At 42.4% G+C, this 24,677-nt stretch overlaps 1 protein-coding gene across 4 annotated transcripts in view; it reads right to left on the reverse strand.

The window, feature by feature from the left end:
• alcamb (activated leukocyte cell adhesion molecule b) overlaps window positions 1-23,991 on the reverse strand; it is a 40,905-nt gene extending 16,914 nt beyond the window's left edge. For 2 of the 4 annotated variants that reach the window (XM_019874304.1, XM_019874302.1), the window contains exon 1: window positions 23,603-23,991. In XM_019874304.1, the coding sequence (XP_019729863.1) occupies window positions 23,603-23,669 (67 nt within the window). In that variant the 5' untranslated portion in view covers window positions 23,670-23,991. The remainder of the gene's footprint in view (window positions 1-23,602) is intronic. The other 2 variants (XM_019874303.1, XM_019874301.1) reach the window with 2 other exon arrangements.
• Window positions 23,992-24,677: the final 686 nt, after the last annotated feature.

Consider the following 24,677-nt stretch of genomic DNA (forward strand, 5'->3'; position numbering starts at 1 on the left):
GCGCCTGTCCACAAAGACAGGATGGCAAATAGCCTCGTTCCAGCAGCGAATCAGTGGTGAGAGGGCAACTTGAGTTGGATCGATACCACTTGGGAAAAGGCTTCTGATAAGGAGCCTTCAGTAAATGCCTTTTGACTTTTGTAAATAAACTCACTGGCCTAGACAGTGAACATCATATGAGATGAAATACAAATTGCTTGACTGGACATAATCTGGAGGAAAGTCTGAACTCACTATGCATCACACAAGCAAAGACACACCAGTTACAAACACAACAGCGACCATAACAATTTAAAAAAAAAAAAAAAAAAAAAAAAAGTAGTTTACCGAAATTACAAAAAGAACATACCGGTACATTGACGACATTTTATCACATTAACACAAAGCTTTCAAAACATTTAAAAGTAAGTTTCTAAAATTACTAAAATATATATATATTTTTTGTAAATGTTCAAAACACTTTAACCTGACTTCACTTCTGTTTGCTCCTTATTCAATTTGCGCATAATTTTGCCTCTGTAAATTGGGAATTTCTCCATTGTGAGACCAATAAAGGTTTTCTTTTTTTATCTTACAAAATGTTCACTTTGTACTTTTTGAAATTATTTCGACAATAAGTGCAGTCTGACTGCAGGAAGGGCGTCAATCACATCGTTGACCTTTCATTCATGTCGCTCAATGAAATGGTTTGAAATGTCGAATTTGTGCTGCGTCATAATTTTGCCTTTTCGCGCACTCCGTAATTGCCCATCATTGTCATCACAACGTGACGCTAATGGTAGACCGTTCTGTATTATTTAAAAAAAAAAAAAAAAAAAAAAAGCACTTATGTCCAAGGCGGGCAACTAGCATGCTTTCATTGTTATTGCACGATATATAGTTTGTTTTGCGAGACTGTAAAGGAAAGGTGGAAAAAATATACAGCCAAAAGTTGACCCAGTTTCACACAGTAACCTTCCTTTAAAGCAGCCTTTGGGTTGGGACCAGGTCGCTTTTTATTGGGGTGCCAAGTGAAGAGTAAAAGACTGTAAACTGTTTTATTGGCTATCAAGCAGGCACACATTTTCTTGGCAAAGGTCTTTTTGATTCATGGATGCCTTGGTTAAATAAAGTCTGTTGTGTTCTTTATCAGTAGGTTATATGTACATGTCGATGTTATAGCAATGTATTGTACAGAAATTACGCTGTAAAAATTTGGGAAACCGTGCTCTAATGCAAAAACTTTGAATATGACCTTTAGCAACCTCACTGTAGGGATGCAATGATACTACCATCTTGGGCCGAGTAAGTGTACAAATACTTGATACATACTCACTGATACCAAGTACTTGATAATGCCATCATGTCTTGCAAATTCAAAGAAAATATATTATTTTTCAGTAAAAACTTATTGAAAGTAAAAAAAAAAATAGTTCATACGACCCACCCCCGCCCCAAAAAAAACAAGCTCTCTCATTTTTATTTATTTAGGTATGCATGCACATAGAGAATCTGAATCGAATCGAGGAATCGCAACCAGAATCGTCCAAATTCAAACGATGCCCAACCCTACCACTCATGCTACGTTAGCACTAGCACGGGCACTAACATTATTGTTGTTCCACATTAAAATTAGCCAACGGTGTCCACCACAAATGGCAGCTGTCCAATGCAAAACACATTAAAAAAAAAAGTGAGGAAGTTTTACAAAATTTAAATATGCATGCATTCGGTATTGGACAGTGACAATATGTGCCTCAATTGTTATTTACCGTCGCTTCGGCCCAAACTTTTGATATACAATCAATTCCAAATGTCTTACTTTATACAGTATATTAAATATGTCTTAATTTGACACGATATGACAGCAGTTAGTAGCATCAAATGACTATTCTGCAAATGTGACAGAATTCTTAACGATCAATTCATCGATTAACCTAATTTCTAGTTGCAAAGAGGGCGGCCCGGTGGTCCAGTGGTTAGCGCGGCAACCTCACAGTGCAGAGGTACCGACCGGGTTCAATTCCAGCTCCGGCTTCCCTGTGTGGAGTTTGCATGTTCTCCCTGTGCTTGTGTGGGTTTTCTCCGGGTACTCCGGTTTCCTCCTACATTCCAAAAACATGCATGGCAGGCTGATTGAGCACTCTAAAATTGTCCCGAGGTGTGAGTGTGAGTGTGGATGGTTGTTCGTCTCTGTGTGCCCTGCGATTGGCTGGCAACCAGTTCAGGGTGTCCCTCGCCTACTGCCCGGAGACGTCTCGGATAGGCTCCAGCACCCCCCGCGACCCTTGTGAGGATAAACAGCTCGGAAAATGGATGGATGGATAGTTGCAAAGAATATCTGACGGATTGTTACTGTTATCTAGAGCAATGTACTGGTCGAGAAAGACTCACTCTTGCTAAATACATTCATGTGCTGGGAAATAAAAAGAAGGCAAATCATGTAAAATGGATTGTACAGTGTGATAATTTCAGGCCGTTTTTCCAGCTGCGCCATCTGTTTCAGGTCAGAGTGACCCTTGCCTCAAAAAGATGTTGCCCCGCATCTCCGTGTCCTTCAAAGGGGTCCTTTGAGAGGGAATTGTGTGAAAATAGGTCCGTTTGTGTGTCAAGAGGTGAGAGACAAAGGTTCCATTTACTGAGGGCCTTACCCCCCCACAGGCTCTGTCTGAAGCCCGGCTCAACTAAGTCATGCTATTCTTTCCTCTAATAAGTGAGCCACTTTCTGCCACGTCTTATCTACAGTTCCACGAGATTTATTGTCAAAAGTCCCACATATTTATTAGCTTTATGACGAAAACGTCTGACATGGGTATCATGCCGAACTGATGCACAGCCATCCGATGCCAAAAATATATCGCAAGTGATACATTTGTCCCTCTTTCACACTTTGGAACACATTGTCTTCTCCCCTGCCACTCATAATGTGCAGGAGATATTCCGCTGGGTGATCCAACGTGAAAATGAATTAATCATTCGCATAGCAAAGTTTCAATCAACAATAAAAAAAAAAATTTAAAAAGCATATCTACAAACAACCACACAGTAGCAGAAGACAAATAACTGCAATTGGACAGTTTCAGCACCAGCAACGTAGATCTATCATTATATAGCAATCACTGTAAATTTGTATATTGAGCAAAGGTTATGAGCACTTGCTTCATCAAAATTCTTTAAAATAAATGCAAGGGAGTGGGGCAATTCTGGAGATACCAAACAATGATCTCAGTGGTTGTTTGAATGTAAAATTTATTCAATGCAAAAGAATTGCCAAAGTGATTGTTGATTATTCAGGTGTCGAAGAAACTGACGCATAATCCAGCGGTGCCTTGAGATACAAGTGACCCTACTTGCGAGTTTTTCGAGACTCGAGCCGCCAATCATTTGATTTTATTGCCTTGACTTGTGAGCATAAATTTGCGACACCAGCGCTGTACAGTTTCAGTCAACTAAACTCACCTCAGAACAAGCAGCAATTTGGCAGATGACAAACAACTGTCCACATTGCACATCAATGGTGGACACTTGCGAGCATGTATTCTTTATCCTCTGTGAAGAACAGCAAACATTACTCCAGCTTAGAAAGAAGCTGTGAGCATCTCCAGTTTTATAACTAAGAGCAACACAATGCCAAGTGAAATTAAGCAAAAAGTATGGCAAAAACGTTTTTTTTTACACTGTGTTGAATTACACCAAGACTGCATCTTTCAAATGAAGTACAATACAATTATGTTTTTTCCGATCAATAACAGCAGATGCAATGTTAATTCCTTTCAGTCTGTGATCCACAGAAAGGACAACTTGAGCTACATCTGGAATGCAAACAAGTTAAAAACATCCCACCATCTCTACCAATTCAATTATATCACAAGAACTCTGTTCGGTGTTTTGGTTGACAAAGTAAAAAGACTCAAAGCAGGCTGCAATGGAGTTGTATGAATGTCAATTATGTCAGTTTGGCATCATGGGTCAATGTCCACTGAGCATAATGGCTCCTCTCTGTCACCGGGCAACGTGCATTTTTTTTTTTTCTTTCTTTCTTTTTTTCTTTTAAACATTGTGCTCTCGAGCTGGCGATGGCTTGGCAAACAAAACCCCCAATCACGTCGTTTTTAATACAGCGTGTCATTTGGGAAAAATAGGCCAAAACTTTTACGATGAAGTGAGAGGCTTTACAAGCTTTTCATGCTTCTCTGTGCTTCATTGTAATTGAAGACTGAATAGGCCTGGCTATGATTAAATGGCCAGTGTGAAATAGAGGTTTTCTGAAGAGACATTTTGATGGCTGCCACCCCGTCCGGCAAAGAAAACAATTTTCATTTGCTGCATCATGTGTGGTCACCAGACACCCACGGAGGGTAGCAGGTGGGAATCCCGCTAATGCATCGCTTGCAATCTCACTTTGTCCGGTTTCTATTGTTCCTTTGTGTCTGCAAACGTTTCCTCGGTTTCTGTACCTGTTCTGGCCTGCCGCTGTGGCATCAGGTTTCTGTTTCCCGCCAAGACAGGAGGGCCGAAGACAGGACAAAGGATAATTTTACCCTCGGGGTTTTAGAAGGTACTTCTTTCAATGATAGCAGGACCCAAAAGTTAAGTTCCTGAAATATTTTTCGGTTCGGGCGACAAACGAATCTGTTCCACTAACCTTTGCGCGATGCGGGATTGTAATGATCTAATGCAGGATCTTTTTTTGTATTTTCATCGCATGAGTCAGGCAATATATTGTGGTCTGATGAACACTTTGTATTGCTAAATTATGACAATGATGACTTTGTGTATTATTGCGATGATGTTTTGCTACACTTTGTTTTTCCATTCGTGACCACAATTGTGCTTCCAAAAAAAAAAAAAAAAAAATCTTTCCATACAGTCCACACTTTGCCAATGACTTTGGTTTGGAGAGCCAAGACTCTCACCATTGTCAAGACAAAATCCATCCACTGCTTGCTACTTTGTTTTAACAAACCAAGTATCGCTATCGTTGGTTGATGAACGTAATGTTCTAGCATATGATTGACCACCAATGTGTATTTCTGCCATCTTATGCTCTGGTTCAGACACAGACATCTCAGCTTGAATATTCTAAAAAATGAAATGCTGGGCCAGCCCTACACAATGCGGTGCCCTCAGCAAGATCTGATATGGTAGGTGGGGCAACGTTTTTGTCTTTCATAAGCTTACAAAAGAAGTCAAATTTCATTGTTTTTACCAGTCTTTAATTTATAAAATAACATGCCAGCTGTGCGTTGCTTATCCAATGAGTGGAGAAGCAATAAGCCCAGAGAAAAGTGAGTCCTTTTTTGCCAAAAACAGTGAGTGCATTGCATTATGGTCCATCACAAAGACAGTCTCGGGCTTGCCACTGTGTTGTGTTGGTTTAAACAATGAGGAACTATCTGGTAAACAATCCTGGAGATTCCGTATTATATGCATGTTACTAAAAGTTCTGCCATTTTTCCCTCAGCGTGATGCCTGATTGATTCTGCTCAGATGAACTTGAGCAAAACACGGCACCACATAACAACCCAGGCATCTTGTTGTCAGCGCTGGTTCTATTCATGTACTGCAATCTCACAGAAGAAATCGAAATGCTTGTCTTGGAGCCAACATTCAAGCTTTGATGCCGCATGGAAGGGAAACATGCTCAATTTACAAAACACAGAAAACGGCAACATATTCTCTCACATTTATCCCTTTTGATTAGGAAGTAGGCTTGCTATGAGGCTGAGATGTTTTTTTTTCTTTTTCCTTCCAATTGATTAACATCTAACTCTGAAGGGACTCGCAGCACAATCAAAGCAATCGATCTGGATTTAATTTCAATGGTTCCGAAATAATGTTTTTGCTTGCAGTCTCTCACGTTTCCCCTGGCGTTTTCTTCCACTGTTTTGATGAAGATAAAATGCATATTACCCAAGAAAAGTGGATTATCACTATTTTAATGATGTGCCAAAAGGTAAAGAAATTGATCTCGCGAGTACGATCATTATTCTTTGAAATGATTTCCTCTGCGTACTCGACCGCACAAGCATCCTCTTTAAAATCATGCAATAAATTGCGTCTGCAGATGAGCTGCTCTTAAAGACTCCATCCGGCTGCAGTGGTCGAGCGGTGAGTGCACTCAGAAATCAGGTCCATTATGTTGTGAATTATGTATTTAAAGGGGTCCAGGCTGTGGGGGTGAGGGGGGGTGGGGGCGTAAGGCAATCAAGACCATTGGAGAGGTCACTGTCATGACTTAAAAGACCTCCCATTCATGGCATGCCATTAAAGGGAGCAGAAGGCCATTAAGCAGGAACAGCCATTAACTCCACCTTATCCATTAAACATTCCTGATATAAGCCAATGTTTCTGGGATTTTTTTTTTTTACTTTACAGATCTGGTTTCCTGGTGGGCCAGTGGTTAACCTCACAATGCAAAGGTACCAGGTTCAATTCCAGCTCCGGCCTTCCTGTGTGGAGTTTGCACGTTCTTCCCGGGCCTGCGTGGGTTTTCTCCGGGTGCTCCGGTTTTCATCTCACATTCCAAAAACATGCATGGCAGGCTGATTGAACACTCTAAATTGTCCCTAGGCGTGAGTGTGAGCACGAATGGTTGTTCGTCTCCGTGTGCCCTGCGAGTGGCTGGCAACCGGTTCAGGGTGTCCCCCGCCTACTGCCCGAAGACAGCTGGGATAGGCTCCAGCATGCCCCGCGACCCTAGTGAGGATAAAGCGGTTCTGAAAATGGATGGCTGGATGGATGCTTTCCTGGAAATGCTGATCTCAACCCCAGTCACAAGAGGGAGCAAATGGACTTAACGTGTCACAAGAAAGATGTTTCGTACGTGATCATTCACGCATGACTGACTGCAGGGATATTAAACTCTGAAAGTAGTCGCACTGTGGACTCAGTCAAAGGTTTAACAGCGCAAATGGGATTAGCAAATAATTTCCAGATATTAAAAAGCAACAAGCGGGTCCTGCCATCCTGATTCCCACAGCAAAGCTGGTAAAACTCATTCTATTCCGCGTGGTAACGTGCGGAAAATGATGTGCAACATATTTACAAGCGCTCAAAAATTCCACATGGGGCATTGTGATAGATGAATCAAGTATGTGGAAGCCATTCTCACTCCAGTAAAATTGACTTCTAGTGCAAGTAACCTTCACTCTCAATGTATCTACTTTAGAAGTAAATCCATACAGTTAGTCCATGACAAATGGTGACATGCTCTATGGTGGACCCCCATTCGCTCCTCTAAAACCAAACCAACGACCTCAGGAAATGGGGCCAACAGGAGCAGGATTATTGCATCGATACGTTTCTTCTGGCAGAGAGCATCTATTAATCTTTTCACCAGATATTGGGGTCAAGCTCTGACCTTTATGAAGCTGAAGTGTTATTTGACTTCTGTGTTTTACAGCGAGTCATCGTCCTTTCTTGCCCATGGGATAAACCAAACCTCAAATGCTTCCCAATTTAGTGTCACCAATCTGTGATTCTCTCGGACAAGGTAGGTTTTGAAGGATCCTTGATCCTGGTCAAAATTACTTTGGCTTTCAATCAAAATGGCTGACTTTGTGTGTATTTTCCGGCATGGGTTCGTAAGACTGTGGGTTTCCTTTTGATAGAAGTCAAACCGACTTCCCAAAATGAGGTTTCCAAAAATCCTGGGCGGGGCTCTATGGAGCCAGGTTTTCGGGGTTGCGATCAGACATGCATTTTGACCAGGACGAACATGCTTGAAAGATAAGGCAAGTTGTCTGGTATGAGAAACCCCTGAAAGGGACCATGTATTTGGCCTAGATATAAAGAGAGAAGAGCAAAACAATTTCAAAAAGCCTTAGGGGAACCATTAGAAGAGCCCCAAAACATTCAACGCATAAATGCTCATAATACATCGTTGCATAATATTTTTTCATAAATGTACTCTGGCCCTCAGAGAGCGTTATACTTTACGTAAATACCGAACCGGCCCCTGATTGGAAATGTTTCCCCACCTCTGCTCTCAGTTCATTACGGAAAAGTAGCAATCAAAGCATGCCTATTAAAAATAACAGTGCGTTGCTCATGGGCAATGGGCAACAATGTGAGGTTTATAACGCTCCAGTAAAAGAAGCTGTGCGCAATTTATGAAATGTATTCACCTGCCTTTCAATTTCCCTGGCAGGATCCTGCAAGCTTTCTTGTTGCCTTGCTCCTCTTTGTTGATTCATTCTTCCTGCAGTATATGAAACAGCTCTTGGAGTCACATTTGGTTACCGAAGTTGAACAATAGCTACCATTCAAAAGACTTTTCCCTGGCCATTCTTGACTCAGGGGCGCTGATTAAATCCATTCGATCCATTTCAACATTCCGCAGAGAAACCGCGGTTTTTGCCACAGGCGTGTAAGAGGAGAGAGAGGCAGTAGAGTCGAAAACATCATTTGGCAGCATGGCCCGTCTTTCCTTGCACATATTGCATGGATTTGAGCGGATCTATAAGATTTCGCTGGCAATACGTCTTGAACCAATGGTGGAGAAAAGAGGTTGCAGCGCAGTGCAAGGAAGGCAAGGCTGGACTTGTTTACAAAGTATATCGTTTAGTCAGAGTAATTAAAACTACAGCCTGAAATCACAGAGAGGCATCCTCAACTCAAGGAGGGTTTTAAATGGCAGTAAAAGTGGTCTCTTTAAGAGGCATCGCATTAGCCGTGGAGGGTTGACTCCTTGTCCTGACTGTATATGAGTCATCACTCCTAATCACTTTTGTTCATCACCTAAAAGGCTCCACTTGTGCCATAAAGCGGAAGAAAGCCTGAAACAGCTAATCAATGAAATTGATTCATCTTCAAGCCCGAAATTGATTTCGTCATCAATCAGTCTGCCCTATTTCACCGAGAAGTGTGTTAAAAGATAAGAAATATTATGCAAACGTGTCTATTTGAAACTTTTGTGAGACAGGCAGGATGAAGCTGGGATGGGACCTGTGTAAAAATGGGACAAAACAATGGAGCTGGCAAAGTCCGCTGGGACTCGAGACTCACGGCTCAAAACAGTGACTGACCCAGTGAAACCGGGACGTCTGGTCACCATATTTCAGTGGCGTCTTACAGCACAGTTCACTGTCCACAGAGAGCTTCCTGAGCAGAGGGATTTCACTGTTCAAAGTTACCAGTCAGGAGAAAGGAACAAAAGAAATTTCCCTGCAAAATGGGAGTCAACAAAATTGAAGCAGTTTCAGGAATTTGATGCAAGTATTGGCTGTTTAACACATGTGACAATTATCTTCTGTTTTCTTCGTGTCTGGGCAATGGTGAAGGGTGGCAAAATGGAAGCCTTACCTTACAAAAAAATCAAATAAAATAAAAAAAATCTCGAACTCTCCCAAACTCATATGGGACAATATGTTATGGTCAATGCCGTGTAAAGATTGGGGGCCGAAGGGACGCCACCGCCAGGCATCGACTTGAAGGGGGCACAAAATTGCTCATCACCAAAAGCACACCATACCGACAGTGAATCATGGTAGTGCCAGCGTTACGCTTTGGGGTGGTTTTTATTCAGCTGGAACTGAAGCATTACTCAAGGTGGAAGGAATTACAAACACTTCCACATCCATGAGTGTTTACACAAAACCTTTGGCCCTCTGCTAGAAAGTGAACAAAACATAACGATAGAAGGAAAAGCCTACTAGAACAGCTGCCATGTATTTGGGGTTCATCAGAGGCACTTGGAACGGCAGCAGTTGTGTGCTCCCATTTAACTTGAGTTTGAATGTGATGAGTAAATTCTGAATGCACTCACGTTCCCATTTAGAAGATAATGTGTGCAATTGTGCAACCATATTATCTCAGGTTTTTATCTTTACTCCTAACTTTTATTTTCAATTGAGTTGGACAAGTAGTTGTTTTGAAATTATGTATCTTGGTCTCATTGTTTTAATCAGCAAGCCCTGGCATTTGAAAAGGGGCTTGTTGATTTTTCCTAACCGTTGTACGTGCGCTCTCATTATTGACGCCTGATTTGCATGCACTTTGTCGACTGTGCTTTATGTCTTCACAGTCTATAAACGGCACAAATTATTGAGAGGCAATATCATTCACTCAGCAGGTGGTTTTGTGCTGCTGATTGTCGTTCCGAGTCGGATACAGTATTTTCACATTAAGCCAAGATGAAGTGCTGCATGTTGCGATACATTCATAAGGCAACAGCAGACCTCCTGACCCTCTCTCGCTGAGGACCACAGTGGGCCGTGCCTGCCATCCCAATAAGCCCGGCAGTCTGGTTGATATTAAGAGGGCAGGACGCTTTCAAAGTGCACTCTGATTCACGCTCTTAGGGGGGGGATATGCGGAATGCAGAAAATGCACACAAAGGATTATGTACATGCTTTCAGAATACAATCTCTGGCTTTTCCACATTATACATCTACCAGTGGAGCGTAGGCTTACCTCTTTGATCAAACCACTAACCTGATTTCTTTTGACTCGTTAAACGTCATAAAAAGTGGAGTAAAATGCCTTAAATCTCTTTTATTACGCGCGACAGCCGCATATCAGCACTCCCCAAGGGACCTAATTTTCACCTACATAAAAGGATTAACTCCACATACGTGTGGCTTTTTTGCTTCTATGGCTTTCTGTGACACTTTTTTTTTTTCTGAAAGACAGACAGTGGTTAAGAGAAGTCTGTGAGAATTTCAGACAGCTATCCCCAGAAAGTCACTGTGAGCTCAGCTCAAGCAGTACCGTAAGTGTTTCTGTGTCACGACAGTCCGAGACGCCGGTGTAAGCCTGTCAACGACACCCACTAGTCCACATTCCCCAGGATCCTGTGTCCATTTTCATGGGGGTCCATAGTCCATACTACACCGGTAACTAAGTATGGAAGTTCTCTTAACTCGTTGACAGCTGGACATTTTTCAAAGCATATTGGCAGCCATTTTCGAGCATTCCCATTGATCTTTCGAGACGCACAAAACAGTACACACAACAAATCTAATGAAGGAAAGAAGAGCGTCTACCTCTTCTTTCACCAGCTTAAAAAAAAAGTGTTTCTTGATTTCTCCACTCTTTAGTCATCAGCAGAACATCATGGTGTCACCAACCCCCCCCCCCAAAAAAAAACCCATTGGTTTCTGACTCATAGATGGAGAAAACTACAACTGCTACCTCAAACTATAAAATAACAAAAACAAGAATGGGCAGAATAATTTCTTTATGGATGAACAATTCAGAAAAAACACTTTTAGCCGTCACTAAAGGTATATTTCTTACTTCACCCACAAAGGTGAGATACTCTCCCCCACCTACCCGTTGAAAAACACACTTAACAGTAAACAGTTTGATACCAGTTGACGCATGTCCACTGCAACGAATGAGTTAAATTATTCGCACATTTTGGTGAAGGGTTCCGAATTCAAGGGGGGGTCCATATTCTGCAGCAGTAAATGGACCATGCGGGTAAAGATTTAGACTGCAGCATGCGCTGCTGTACAACAACAAAAAGGTTATTTTATATGTGTTATGGTTTCACGTTTACATGACATCAGTCATTTATTTCCTCTTGTACTTTTGTGATAGTTAAAACTCATTCAATCCCAGCCATTTTCACAGTAGCAACCCCCTCAATCCCAGCGTTTTACTGGATTTTGACTGATCTTGCAAGGCCCACAGAATATTTGGTTCTAATGCTATATAAACATGGAGCCTACCAAAATAAAGGTTGGACTCTCTTCTTTCAGCAGAAAAAAAAATTGTTTCTATCTTTTTCCATTCTTCAGCAATCGGCATTACAAAATGGCTAAGTTTCATGAAAATGGCGATTCCTGGGCAAAAAAAAAACGAGAAAAAGAGCTTTTTGTAAAAGCATGCATTTCAAGCACATGAGGCACCACTGCCACCTACTGGTCGCTTTTTTACATGATTTACAATGCAAACGGCTTTTTCTCATTCACAGATTGCATCAGACCCTCCTCCTCTCTATGACGCAAAAAAAACAGACTTAGACGTACAGGTACGTCCTTGGTAGGCAGGGCATAATTTTAAAAAGACGTAAAAGTACCCTTGTGGAATGAAAGAGTTGATGTTTATCACCCCTCCGCACAAAAGTTAAACAGTGTTAAAAATTGTTTCTACGTGTAGACCAGTTAACTTAGCTCATGCTTATATGCGGTTGAGGAATGTTCAAATGTTACTTACAACACGACCTGCTCAGTCAAAGGGTTTGGTGATGTCAACAGTTTAGACTCGGGTCTGGTGTGGATTAATACAATTGATCTCAATGCATCCTTTTCTGATAGAGCAATTCGAAGAACCACCGGATCTCATAAATGTGTTTTCTTTAATGAGATTCAATCCAATAAAGCAGAACATTTGTCTTTTGGCCATACATGGTCAGTAATGGTGTTATCTTGTTTTCTTTCAACCATGCGTAACAGATCAAAATGTCACAACAAACCCAAGTTGGCTTTTTGGGGTCTGCTTCTTTTGTTTGGGCAGGAAGAGATAACCATTTTCCATTTGATGCACTTCAGCATATGTCGCTGGCGTCATGGGTCCAAATGTCCTTTAAGGCATAATAATTTCATTAGTAGTGGCCATTACATTTTCTTCTTCCATCAGGACATGAAGGGAAGCCATACATCAAGATAAGTGCTTTAAACCATCAGCCTTGAACGGCTGCTGCTTTTCCTGTGTGGAACAATTGGAAGACTTTTGTGTGCGGCGTGAGCCCTGCAGATCTACCGACTGATGAGCTTTACAGACGACGAGGGAAACATCGCTTCACAAAAAAATTTAAAAATAAAAAATAAAGAAAAACTGTCTGTCAATATAAAAAGAATGTGCCACCCCCACCTTCCCTTCCATATCCGATACAGGGCCCAAAGAGAAGAAAAACAAATCTCTGCACATATTATTCCCTTCAAGCAAACTGAGCCTACATTGTCTCAGGAGGTCTCTGGAGGAATCTTCTCCTGCAAGGTCGGACGAGCGCAGACGCCTTCAGGCAAATGCTCCAGCAGGAGAAAAAAAAAAAACTTTTTTTTAAAAAGGTACACCTTTACTGTTTCCGAACTGAAATACTCCAAATTCACTCTGCCACAAATATCACACATTTATCATCAAAGGCAATGTGGAGATGTGCGTTCAAAGTATGTGTATTATTTTATTAAAATAACACAACTGTCAAAACTTCAAACATTCATGCGAAGGTACAATACTTTTATGAATGGTTTTTATGGCAAGTAGCTAACATTAGACAGTGAAAACAGTGTAGCAAAACTCCATGTAGATTTGACTGAGCAATTGCTTTGTCATTGTGTACATGTTAAAGCACCTTCAATGGTTTATACAATTGCTAGCGTAGCATCTCGCTTCAACACCATGACCACATTTTCCAAACCTATGATGTGATGAGAGCCACGGAACAACGACACCAAAAATTATGTCTTCTTCTGTTTTCATCATGTTAAATATAATGACACAAGGTGGGAACATTTTCAGCAGACGGCAGCAAGAGATAGAAAATGAATGTAATCATTCAAGTTTAACATGGGAGAAAATGACCCAAGCTGAAATTTAACAAAATGATCTCATGATCAGAAATCCGCTGGGAGCTGTTACTGTCTTAAATGTTCACAGAACAAATAACGGAGGCTCTCCTGCTTTTGTGTGTGCTCTACTTCTAGAGCGTGATATGGCAAGCCGTCGAACATCCGTAGACTGGTAGACTTGACATTTCCTCTGTCAGACTGTTCCCGACTGACATTCAAGTTTTTCACGGCGACTTTATGGTATGACACTGCACATTCATAACAAAGTGTCTTTTTGTGAAAATGACAATAACAAAGAGCATAATTGGCTCCATATATGCACCGCAAAAGCTAATTTAACAAAGACCTCATTCTCTTAAGTGTCCAGACATGGCAATAATGCTGCACGCCACACGGGCCTTCCAAAGGAATATTAGACACGTTGATTTGTTTGCACCGAGGGGATACATCAGCGTAAAAAGTCTGCATTAAAATGGCAGCGAGGAGACGCCGTGTAATACTTAACAATTCACGCCAGGGATCACAATGCCACTTGACCTCTTCAGACATCCCATTAGTAAATGAAGTATCACTCCCAATTAGCAGACAAGCATCTCTTCACCTTCCCCGTGAGGTCTGCCAGTGGAGCTGAGGAATATTCAACAGCAAAGTAAAGCGTTTTATCATTAAAAAAAAAAAAAAAAACATCTTAAGCACCGGCCACACATTCGCTTGTGGGAGTATTTGCATGGTTGCCACTTCACTTATTTCAATAAATTACATTTGGGCACACAGAAGAACTTTTTATACTGCCCAAATGATGAAAAAATGAACAAATCATTACTTGAAATTGTTTAAATGGTGGGCCTGAATCTATAATCTAGGAAACTTTATCTTTTTCAAAGGAATTATGAAAAAAAAACATTTTTTAAATCCATGATCTTCAAATATTTTGGAAAGTGTCTGTAGCTGGAGCTAGTAAGGCTAACAGCTATTCTCCAGCCACAACTGCAGCAGCCGTAGAAGACTGACTGGACAGGCAAGTCGGCAGATTGGATGGCGAGATACTACATTAAGACATGTAACATTTTGTCGACTTCAAACTGTAAACTTCAACACGAGTACTGTAGTGAAGAATCGGTTCAACCCCTGACTGAGACTGACATCATTTAATTATTTCATTGAAGTGAAAAGCGCATATGGTTAACCCCAAAAAATTTTAAGAAGTCAAATAAATACAGATTCTTTTGTCACAGCTCAGACATAGTCATTTTGTGGGATTTTCCGTTGCATCCACAAGTCCGTTACTTTCCACTACATCTTTTTTTTTTCCCGGTAACCAAGAAGTCACACATTAGGAAGTATGAGCCCCGCAGTGGGGAATGAACTTTAAAGTCTCTCTTGCACATGAGGGGCGTAACTCGTGAATTCTGTACTGAGTAAAAGCAACAAACATTCCCGGAAAGAACAAAGTTAGCAAGAGGATGCAACATCGATAAACACAACAGAAAACTTTGATCTTTAATGTCATGGTTTCAACACCCATGCTATTTAATGTTGCTTTGGCTGGTTTTGGATTGAAAGAATTGTAGGTGTCAGAAAATGTTTTTCCAGATGGATCTTTTCTTTCGATATAACTTGTTTCTTTTTGGTTGAGTGACAACGGTGCCATCAGCATGTCTATGCATTTTTTTCCTTAACATTGTAATGCTACTTCCCCTACTACCCAACTCCCACAGCAGCTGTATCATGGCTTTCAAGCAGAAACGAGGGCCATTGCATTTAGCAGAAAGTTTCCCCGTATTCAGAGATCCATCCATCCATTTTCTGATCCTCTTTATCCTCACAAGGGTCGCGGGCGTGCTGGAGCCTATCCTTAGCTGTCTTCGGGCAGTAAGCGGGGTAACACCCTGAACTGGTTGCCAGCCAATCGCAGGGCATATATAGACAAACGACCATTCGCGCTCCCAATCACAGCTAGGAACAATTTAGAGTGTTCCATTCACCTGCCATGCGTGTTTTTGGAATGTGGGAGAAAACTGGAGTACCCGGAGAAAACCCACGCGGGCACGGGGAGAACTTGCAAACGCCACACAGGAACTCTGGACCTCTGTACTGTGAGGCGGACGCGCGAACCACTCGATCACTGTGCTGCCCGAATCCAGAGACTTGCTCACGTTCACAAATGCCCTGAGCACGAGCGGCTTGATGACCCTGAAACAAGGCCCTGCTTTTCCATCTTTCATCTCCGTTCTCACTTAGCCGTGAACTGAATGCTTTTAATTCCAACCTCTGATAAATGCTCCGCTGTAAAAGAGGCTGAATTAGGGCTGCTGTCTGCTACGAGGTCACGCCCAGCAGCATGTCATTGAAGATGGCTTCGGGCTGTCGATGTGGTGGACTGCAGCGCTGAACAAAGACACAGCCTTCAAAACGGCAAGAATGTGAGGTCAGCGATTGACACAGAGCACTTCTGTTGGCCGCCAAATGAAGCACCGTCATGTAGCTAGCAATGAAAAAGAGAAGGAATCCTGTGTAGTAGCGTGTGCGTCAAAGTCCAGGGCTGACTTCACGCTTAGTACGAGTTTGGTGGGTCGAGAGATGCATACAGGACGCTACATTGGAAGATTTTTTTCTTGGAACCAAACAGTAAAAAGCATCCAGTCACATCCTGATTGGAGTTTGACATATTGTGTCACCAAAATGCTGTCCACTGGGTCACATACATTTGTTGTTTTATGTGCTTCTGTTGCATGTGTTGGATTTTACTGCTAGAAAATCGGAATTCCAATGCCTGTCCTTGGCTTTGATCTGTGCAATGTTTCTGCTGGAGGTGAAGTCAACTATCACAAACAGACCAGATAACTCAAATAATTCGATAACAAAAAGCTTCGCACTCATCATTTTCCCAAACAGACTTTGCATAGAAATTAGTTGGCGCGTTCATGTAACCCTGAAAAAAAGAAGATAAATTAAAAAACACATCACAACAGCACATCTAATCATCAACACAACATAATTAATAGGCTACCACCGCTAGTAGAATGAATTGTAATATCCCCACAATTGATCAAAGATAGACACAACTGCCAGTGCACATTCATCTGCTTAGCTGAAAAACCGGTAACAAAATAAACATGTCATGGTCACATTCATACACGAGCTGCTAATCATTTGCCTACGAGTTAATTGCCAGTCGCTCACCTGTGCTGACAATAGCCAACTTTACACGGTTATTCGTCGACTCCCACATCACTCACCAGGCCAGATCCAACTATTAAATCGACACACATTCAAAGTCACAGATATTATAGTGTGGAATGTGAGGATGGCGACCCCATATGGACAACAACTATAGATGTACCTCACATGCGTATTTTATCGTCTATTCGGGCAAAAATAAATTCAGATGATAGTGACCAGAACGAATCACAAAACTCGCACCATTAAATAAACCAGATGTGGCAAAAGCGAACACAGCCTTAAAACCCAAATGGAGCTGCTTTGGAAATGAATGTAACAGGCCCAATCCGTGTTTCATTTATGGGCCAGAGGCTTTGAATGAAGGTTTCACTTTCAGCACAAAAGCCTTGTTGACCCAAGTGACTTCCCTAAACCCCGGACAAACCCCAAATAAAAGTCTAATACAATAGCCTTACCATTGGGCTCAATGACTTTATGGGCTTGCATGCATAAATATCAGCCACAGACCGCTCTTTATGAGTGAATTCCCCCTTTTCCACTCAAAAAAAAAAAAAAAAAATTGGTGCTCTTTCGGTGCCAGGGCCAGTGTTGTGCTTAGTTGGTGTGTAAAAAGTTCTTACGAAGAACATGTTTGGTTTTCCACCCAAAAGCGCTTCCACTATTCATAATAATAATAATAATAATAATAATAATAATAATAATAATGTGCTTTAAGCATCTGCGAGGCAACTTGGCATAGCATCGATTATACTTGTATGTAGTGTATAACATTCAGGGACAGGCAATAAGCAAATGCTTATATCTTTCTTAATCGTTGTTGATGATCACAAGGCTGGCTGCGAGTCGGAGATCGCATGCTATCTGGGCACATCCGCGATCGCTCTTCTGGTGGGACACAATTGAGTTCACCGCTCAACAGTTTGTGCAAAACTTCCGTGTGTCCAGGGGAGTCATTCCTCCATGTCTGCAATCATCATGATAATCGCGCCCCCCTGCCCCCTGACGTAGTTGGTGCCAGAATCTGGCCCAACAAATAATTGGGGCCATCTTAAGCACCAGTTTTAAGCACCAGAGCTAGAGCCAGTTTCGGTGGTGGAAAAAGAAAAAACTGGTGCTAACCTGGGCACTGGCCCGGAATTAGCACTAGCACAAGCGCGGTGGAAAAGGGACGAATTAGGGCCACCTGCTGTACACACCAGTTAATGTTAATGACAAAAAGATGTTCAGTCAGTGTTATTTAAACAAACAAAAGCACATGTCCTTGCAGTTATTCTCCAAGGTGGCTTACTTCTCATCACAGCTAATCGAGCCCTCTTAAAGAATTCATTAAAGCGCTACAAAGACTGTAATGGAGAATTTGAACAAAGGTCCGGTTAAAAATGGGCGTGGCAACCAGCTTTTCATTTGGAGGAGTAATCCTACGCTTTCTGGACCATAAAAAAAAGTCAGGTTGGCCATGAAGTGCAGTAACAGACAGCGGCGGCCGCGTGCGCCCACACCGAGGGATGTGTGCTCTTCCGAAGACAGAAGGGGCAGCAAGAAGTCACCATCATACACTCATTTGCTTGAAAAGAGGAGCCTTCACAATACAGTCGGCAGGAGTCCGCAGGAATCCAGTGAAAGCTGAGGGGGGCTGTGTCAATGACAAAAGATGACGTAACCTCACTTTTTGTTGTTTTTTTTTGTCTCTGGAACAAGGCCTGCCCAATTTCTTGGTTTTCACCAGAAGCCCGGCCTTCTACCTTAATGCATGTCAATGGGGGAGTTCCTGCATAAAGAAGGCAGCGCTACAGGCAGGGCAGCGTGAATCCTCTGCCCTTTATTTCTGAAACAATGACACTCTGCTCCCCTCCCTCCGATGACAAATAAACCATTATTTTTGCACAACACAGAGAAGAAGAGCCTGTGGCCAAAATAAGAGAGATAGCAAGCACGCTGTAATCTGACTCGTTTGGTGCCACGATACAGAATGGAGCTCAAATTGGGTTTAAGCTTTTAAAACTTTGGAATTCTAAACAGACAATTATTCTTGTGTACGGATACCACTCTTTACAGACCGAGTGCGAGTACTTACATTTGAGAACTCGCCGATCCAGATAAGGATGCTTGGAAAATGCCATTTTGAGGAAAATATATTTAATTTAACAAAAAAATTCAAAAACTTTGAACTGTTACAAGCGGCCTCAAGAAAAAAAAATAAATTAAATGTATAGTATCTAGAGGCACAACTTTATCATCCTTCTATATATTTTGGTGCACCGTTGAAGCTTTAAATAGTCATTTAAAAGTTTATCAACGCTATTCCTTATCCCGTCTGTCGCATGTTGGATTGTGTGTCCGCGTTAGGCTAGCGGAGACCAACTTGTTTGTTCGACAAAGTATATGTTTGGTAAAATATACAGTACAATATGTGTCGCGGTAATTCTCTCAATTGTGTGTTTGTTCATTTTTATTGGATATTTCACCTGGGGTGTCAATAAAGAGCTTGAAGCCAATATGTTTGACCTCCTTTTCATGAAATGTTATTTGACAACCGCACGCCCAGGGCAGACAGACTAGTTTAGTAAGTATATAACAGGCTAGTATTGGGTATCATAGTACTGGAGCATTTTTACAAGTCAGAGTTTGAAGATGAATGTACATTATCATCACTGATACAGATTATCAATGCTTCGCTAGTTTATAGCAGTGGTGCCCAAGCCCGAAATAGGTTAGTTTGTCGTGGGTAAGAGTGAAATGGGATTTTAATGCTCATCATGCAAGCTTTGTAGGAAAAGTCTGTTGTGTTGTTATTTTGATTTTATGAAGAATCTGTGTTGATGTTATACACGACTCACAAAAAGTTAGGGATATTTGGCTTTCGGGTGAAATTCCAGGACGAGCCTAAAATGCATTCAAAACTTTACAAGTGAACTTAATGTGAGCTTCTCTCAGCTTTGGAACGCACATGTCCCAACTATGAAATGTTTCAGTCCTTTTTGACAAAAATTTGACTTGTGAACAGCATGAGACGTCGCTGTCAAGCTGTAATTGATGCTCAAGAGCACATGACGAGTTACTGAGACGTTGACATAATTTTGTGGTGGTGTACCCACCATTGCTGTTAACTTTCATTTCAATGATTTGTTTGAGATGAGGAAATGGCCAATGCATCCTTCTACTTAAATGTCCTACTTTCATGATATGATATCACTGGAGTGTGAACTTTTCACATTTTCCTTAAATTTCACCTGAAAGCCACATATGCCGAACTTTTTGTGAGGATTGTATATTTTTACAAGATCTGCAAGAAAATAACAAATGTGTGTCTTGAGCAAAACATTTGGGGGAAACAGGTAGTGAAGCATGAGGCAACCCTTCGTTCCCCAACATGGATTTCCAACTCAATTCTAAATGGACTAACCAAAAATTCCACCGCATTATACAGGTGCCAGTGTAAAGCAGCATATCTTCACCTGACTGGAAAAGCAAAATTAGACGCCTGATGAGGCTATTGCAACGGGAATTAAATGGGGGCCGGGGGGGGGGGGGGGGGCGCAGCAACACTCTAAAAACCGGGTTGGTGTAATTAAGAGCCACTTGTCGTTTTACTGACAATCGTGACTGTATAACTGTTGAGGGTTGACAAAAGATACCTCCCTTTTTACATTGAATGATTCGCAGGGAAACAATTTGTGTTTTCATTCTCTCAAGGCAACGTTAGTTATAGTTCTCCTTCCCTGCTCTGAGACAGAATGAGTTCAGCGTTTGCTTGCAGGAAGCTAATTTTCCTCCAACCCGTCTGTGACCAGCGGCGACCAATACCATTTCATTGCTGTTGGCAGAGTTGTAATCAAATAATAAACAATAAAAGGTTGAAAGCTGAGAGTCATGCATCTCACGGTGAGTGATGGCAACAGAGCGTTTTGCTTCCAACAACTGCACACACAAAACAGGAACCATAAAAGAGACACTCCACTCGTGGCACTCCTTAGCTCCAAATCAAACACACACACACACACACACACACACACACACACACACACACACACACACACACACACGCGCGCGCACACACAGACACACACAGAAGCAGAGTACGGCTGCAACAAGACACATTTTGACACATTCCTAATTCAACATTGAACCAAGGGAAGTCTACTTATTTCAATATTTGAGTTTAAGAATGCTAAAAAAGTGACTTAAAACATTTTGCGTGTAAAGTAATAATCCCAATCAGAATACTGTACTGGTCTAATGTGGTAATTTCCCCATTGCAGGATGAATAAAAGCTTATTTATGGTCATGTGGTTAATCAATTTACGCTGGAAAATATCAATTCAGTTCCCATGATTTCTCTGGGATGTATTTTTGTTTGTTTGTTTGTTTTTGCGTGGGGCTCAAATAGAATAACTATTCAGTAAAGGGACCTGTTTGTCTTTTAAGGTTCACCTGTATATAGTCACAGAGCCAATTATTTGTTGGCTGAGGCACCCAAGCAGACAGACTAGCAGGCTGATATGCACAGCCTATTTTAAGAGCAGGAATGGCAAAAAGTAAAGTACAGAAGCAGCATTTTTTTATTCAAAGACCAGACAGATTTGTCAGGACTGAAGTTTCCACAAAGGGATAGTTTTCATGTCTTTTAAGGGAGGAGGAAGGCAGATTTGAGGAGGGGGGCCATCTGCTTTCTTGTGAAGAGAAGACAAGATGTGGCACGCAAGCACAGCCGCAGACAACTTGTCCACCTTGCTATGAAGCCTTCAATTAAGAGGAGCCTCCGACATCCTGGCGCGCAAGTCTGGACGAGACCTGGCACAGGATGAAAGAGTGGACCCATCTCAGGTGAAACTGGGTGGGTGTGTGAGACGCATGCACCCACAATCACCACCAGGCGTTCATCCCCACCATCCCCTCCCCACTCACAAAGTCCATTAGTGGTGGAAGAGCCCCACTTGCTTGACAAGTAATACCAGCTGTGACACCGAGCGCAGGATGGCTGTGTGTTCTGTGGTAAGGGAGGGGAAGGGTGGGTTCAGCGTGTTGGGGGTAGGGTGGAAATAAGGGAGTGAACAAAAAAAACATCTTTCCAGACTGTTCCTGGAGAGATTTAAGGCTGAGTTTGTCTTTTTATGCGGGCCTTAAACACAAAGACTCGAGAGCAGCGGTGGGGCAACATATGGCCCGTGTGCCAGATAACGCCCACCACAGGATTTGATATGGCCTGCCAGTCAAGTCTAGAAACAAATAAAACCACAAATGCTGTCCATTTGTTGATTCGTGATTTTTACACACAAAAATTTAGCACAGCCCTGAAGACTTCACAAAAACTCAAATGGGCCCAGTTCATGATCTGTTCACTCTCAATAAACGCCAGTTGTTGCGTTTATGTTTATCGCTATCAAGTACCGATGCGGTTATTAAAATTAGGTCTAGCAGTCCACTGACACTCATCACTTTGATCATTCTAAAGCATAGGTGTCAAACCTATGCTTCAGCTTACCCTGCATGTTTTCCATCTCTCTTTGTTGCAACACACCTGATTCAAACATTAGCTTCTGAAGAGCTTGCTGATGAGCTGATTATTTCAATCGGTTGTGTTGCAACAGAGAGGGATGGAAAGCATGCAGGACGGCGGCCCTCGAGGACCGGAGGTTGACACCTATGTCTAAAGGAACCTCAAGCCGGACTGAGGGGGCCATCTGTTGTGTGCACATATTTACACCATCACTCCTAAATACACACACAGAGCAGCAGGTGGGGCAATAAAAGTCTGACCTCGACCCAGTGCGCTTGACCATGTGAAGATGGGAGTAATGGCACAGCGGTGTAAAAAAAATAATTTGTTTCCTCTCAAATAAATGGAGTGATAGGTGAAAATGGGGGTTAATTTCTAGGAGAAACAGGTGTGACGTGACTGAAGCTGAGGTCAGAACAGTGAGTCCACCCCCTGAGTTTCTGCAGCTTTTGCTTTTTAATGGCCAGCCACGAGGGCGAGAACATATGAAGCTTGCTACCTATTGGCCTACAGGCGAGGAACTGGTTTTGAAAGAAACAACTGATGCTGTCAAGCCAGTCCCTGTATCCATAACCACGTGCTGCAATTCCCAGCCCATGTGAACCTGCGCAAGAGGAGCCTTCTGACCTTCAGGCAAAATTATCAAAACCAGCCTCGTCAAAGCCTCTGGATCATAATCCCAGTAATTCAAGACAAGATGTGTAAGAAGCTCCATCCTGCTGCAATTAAATACGAGTGGAACGACTTGAAACTGAAAGGTGCCAGAGGTGAAATCATACAATGAACTCATGCTCATACAGTACAATCGGAGGCACAAATGAGAGACGTCACATGATGGGAGGTATTGACAAAATACAAGTCATGTACTATCTATCAAGTCATCCAATGGTCATACACAATAAATTAAAAAAATGAAGTACATGTTGATTTATTCAAGTCATTGATAGTGTTCTTTTGCCTGTCAGGCCACTCAGTGATGGTGTGCGAGCTGTGTGTATTAAGTCTATCCTCATCCCTAAAAAAAAGAAAAAAAGTCCAATAAATTACCTCCTGTATTGGATAATTGATGCGTGCAGCGGCCATAAAGCCAACCAGAAACCAGATGAATCACAGAACGGATGAGTGGGTGGAGGAGAAACCTAAATTTTATTCAAGCGGTTTTGAATTCAAGTTAATAATATACACAAACCACTAGAGACGATATATCATATATTATTATTATATAAATGGAGGGCTAAAAAATAAATACGTTTAACATGCTAAAACGGATTGCTAATTAAGTTTTCGTCAGCACCTGCGCAGCGCGACAGGCGGGACATTGTCCCCTCGGGAGGCGAGCGGGACCACACGGAAGTCGGGACAGACATCTCGTAACCAGGGGAGGACACGATTTAACGTCTTAAAATGTCAAAATGTGACTTACCTTGGCCGAAAAAAGTGGGGAGGAGAAGGAAAAGGGAGCCCAGGCAGTCGGCGGACAACAAGTGCATGGTGGCGAATCTCGCGCAGGGGGGTCCTCGAGTGGCAGGAAATAAAGAAAGATGTTGGGTTCCCACGACGAGTTATTGTTGAAGAAAATGTCGTTTGGTGTTCTTTTAGTGATCCTGGAAAGCGTTGAAAGCAGTTCAAGTGAGGTTTTAGTGTTTGCGCGCGCGTGTATGTGTGTGTGTGTATTTTGGGCGGGGGTGACGTGGCTCACGAACTCGAGGGCTGTAGCCAGTTGCGCTGGAACAGGTAATAGTGGAGAGCGGAGCGAGAGAGGAATGGGCGGAGAAGGGAGAGGGAGTGTTCATGGAAAAGGGGGGCACTGTGTGAGCGTGTGTGTGCGTGTGTGTGTGTGTGTGTGCGTGTGTGTGTGTGTACCCCTCACCATGCCCCTCTCATACACTCCTCGCAACCCCTTTACACTTATCTCAAACATTTCCCTCTTTCTCTTTATCAACATCTGCAACACACACACACATGCGCTTTTAATGGCGGGAATGCAAACCTCCAGAATATGAAATTCAACAAGGAGTTAGTGATATTCAAGTTGTCCCCCGCAGCCGCCAACACCACCACTTGTCATTTCAATGTCAAAATTATACTATGCTGCATCCTCAAGATGAGTGAGTCGGCGAGGTGCTTTAAGGTTATGTACTCGTTAATTTTGCCAACAAAAGTGACGTGATCCGAATCTCTTCACTGCTGAGTAGGGCGCAATAAAAGTTATGAAAAATACAGTTGGGGCAGCCCGGGGTGGTTCAGTGGTTAGCGCGTCGGCCTCACAGTGCAGAGGTACCAGGTTCGATTCTACCTCCGGTCTTCCTGTGTGGAGTTTGCATGTTCTCACTGTGCCTGTGTGGGTTTTCTCTGGGTACTCAGGTTTCCTCCCACATTCCAAAAGCATGCATGGCAGGCTGAATGAACACTCTAAAATTGTCCCTAGGTGTGAGTGTGAGCTCAGATGGTTGGTCAGCTGGAATGGGCTCCAGCACCCCCCCCCCCCCCCCCCCCCC

Source organism: Hippocampus comes, unplaced genomic scaffold (genome assembly GCF_001891065.2).
Source record: "Hippocampus comes isolate QL1 unplaced genomic scaffold, H_comes_QL1_v1.1 scaffold125, whole genome shotgun sequence".
Classification (NCBI taxonomy): Eukaryota; Metazoa; Chordata; class Actinopteri; order Syngnathiformes; family Syngnathidae; genus Hippocampus; species Hippocampus comes.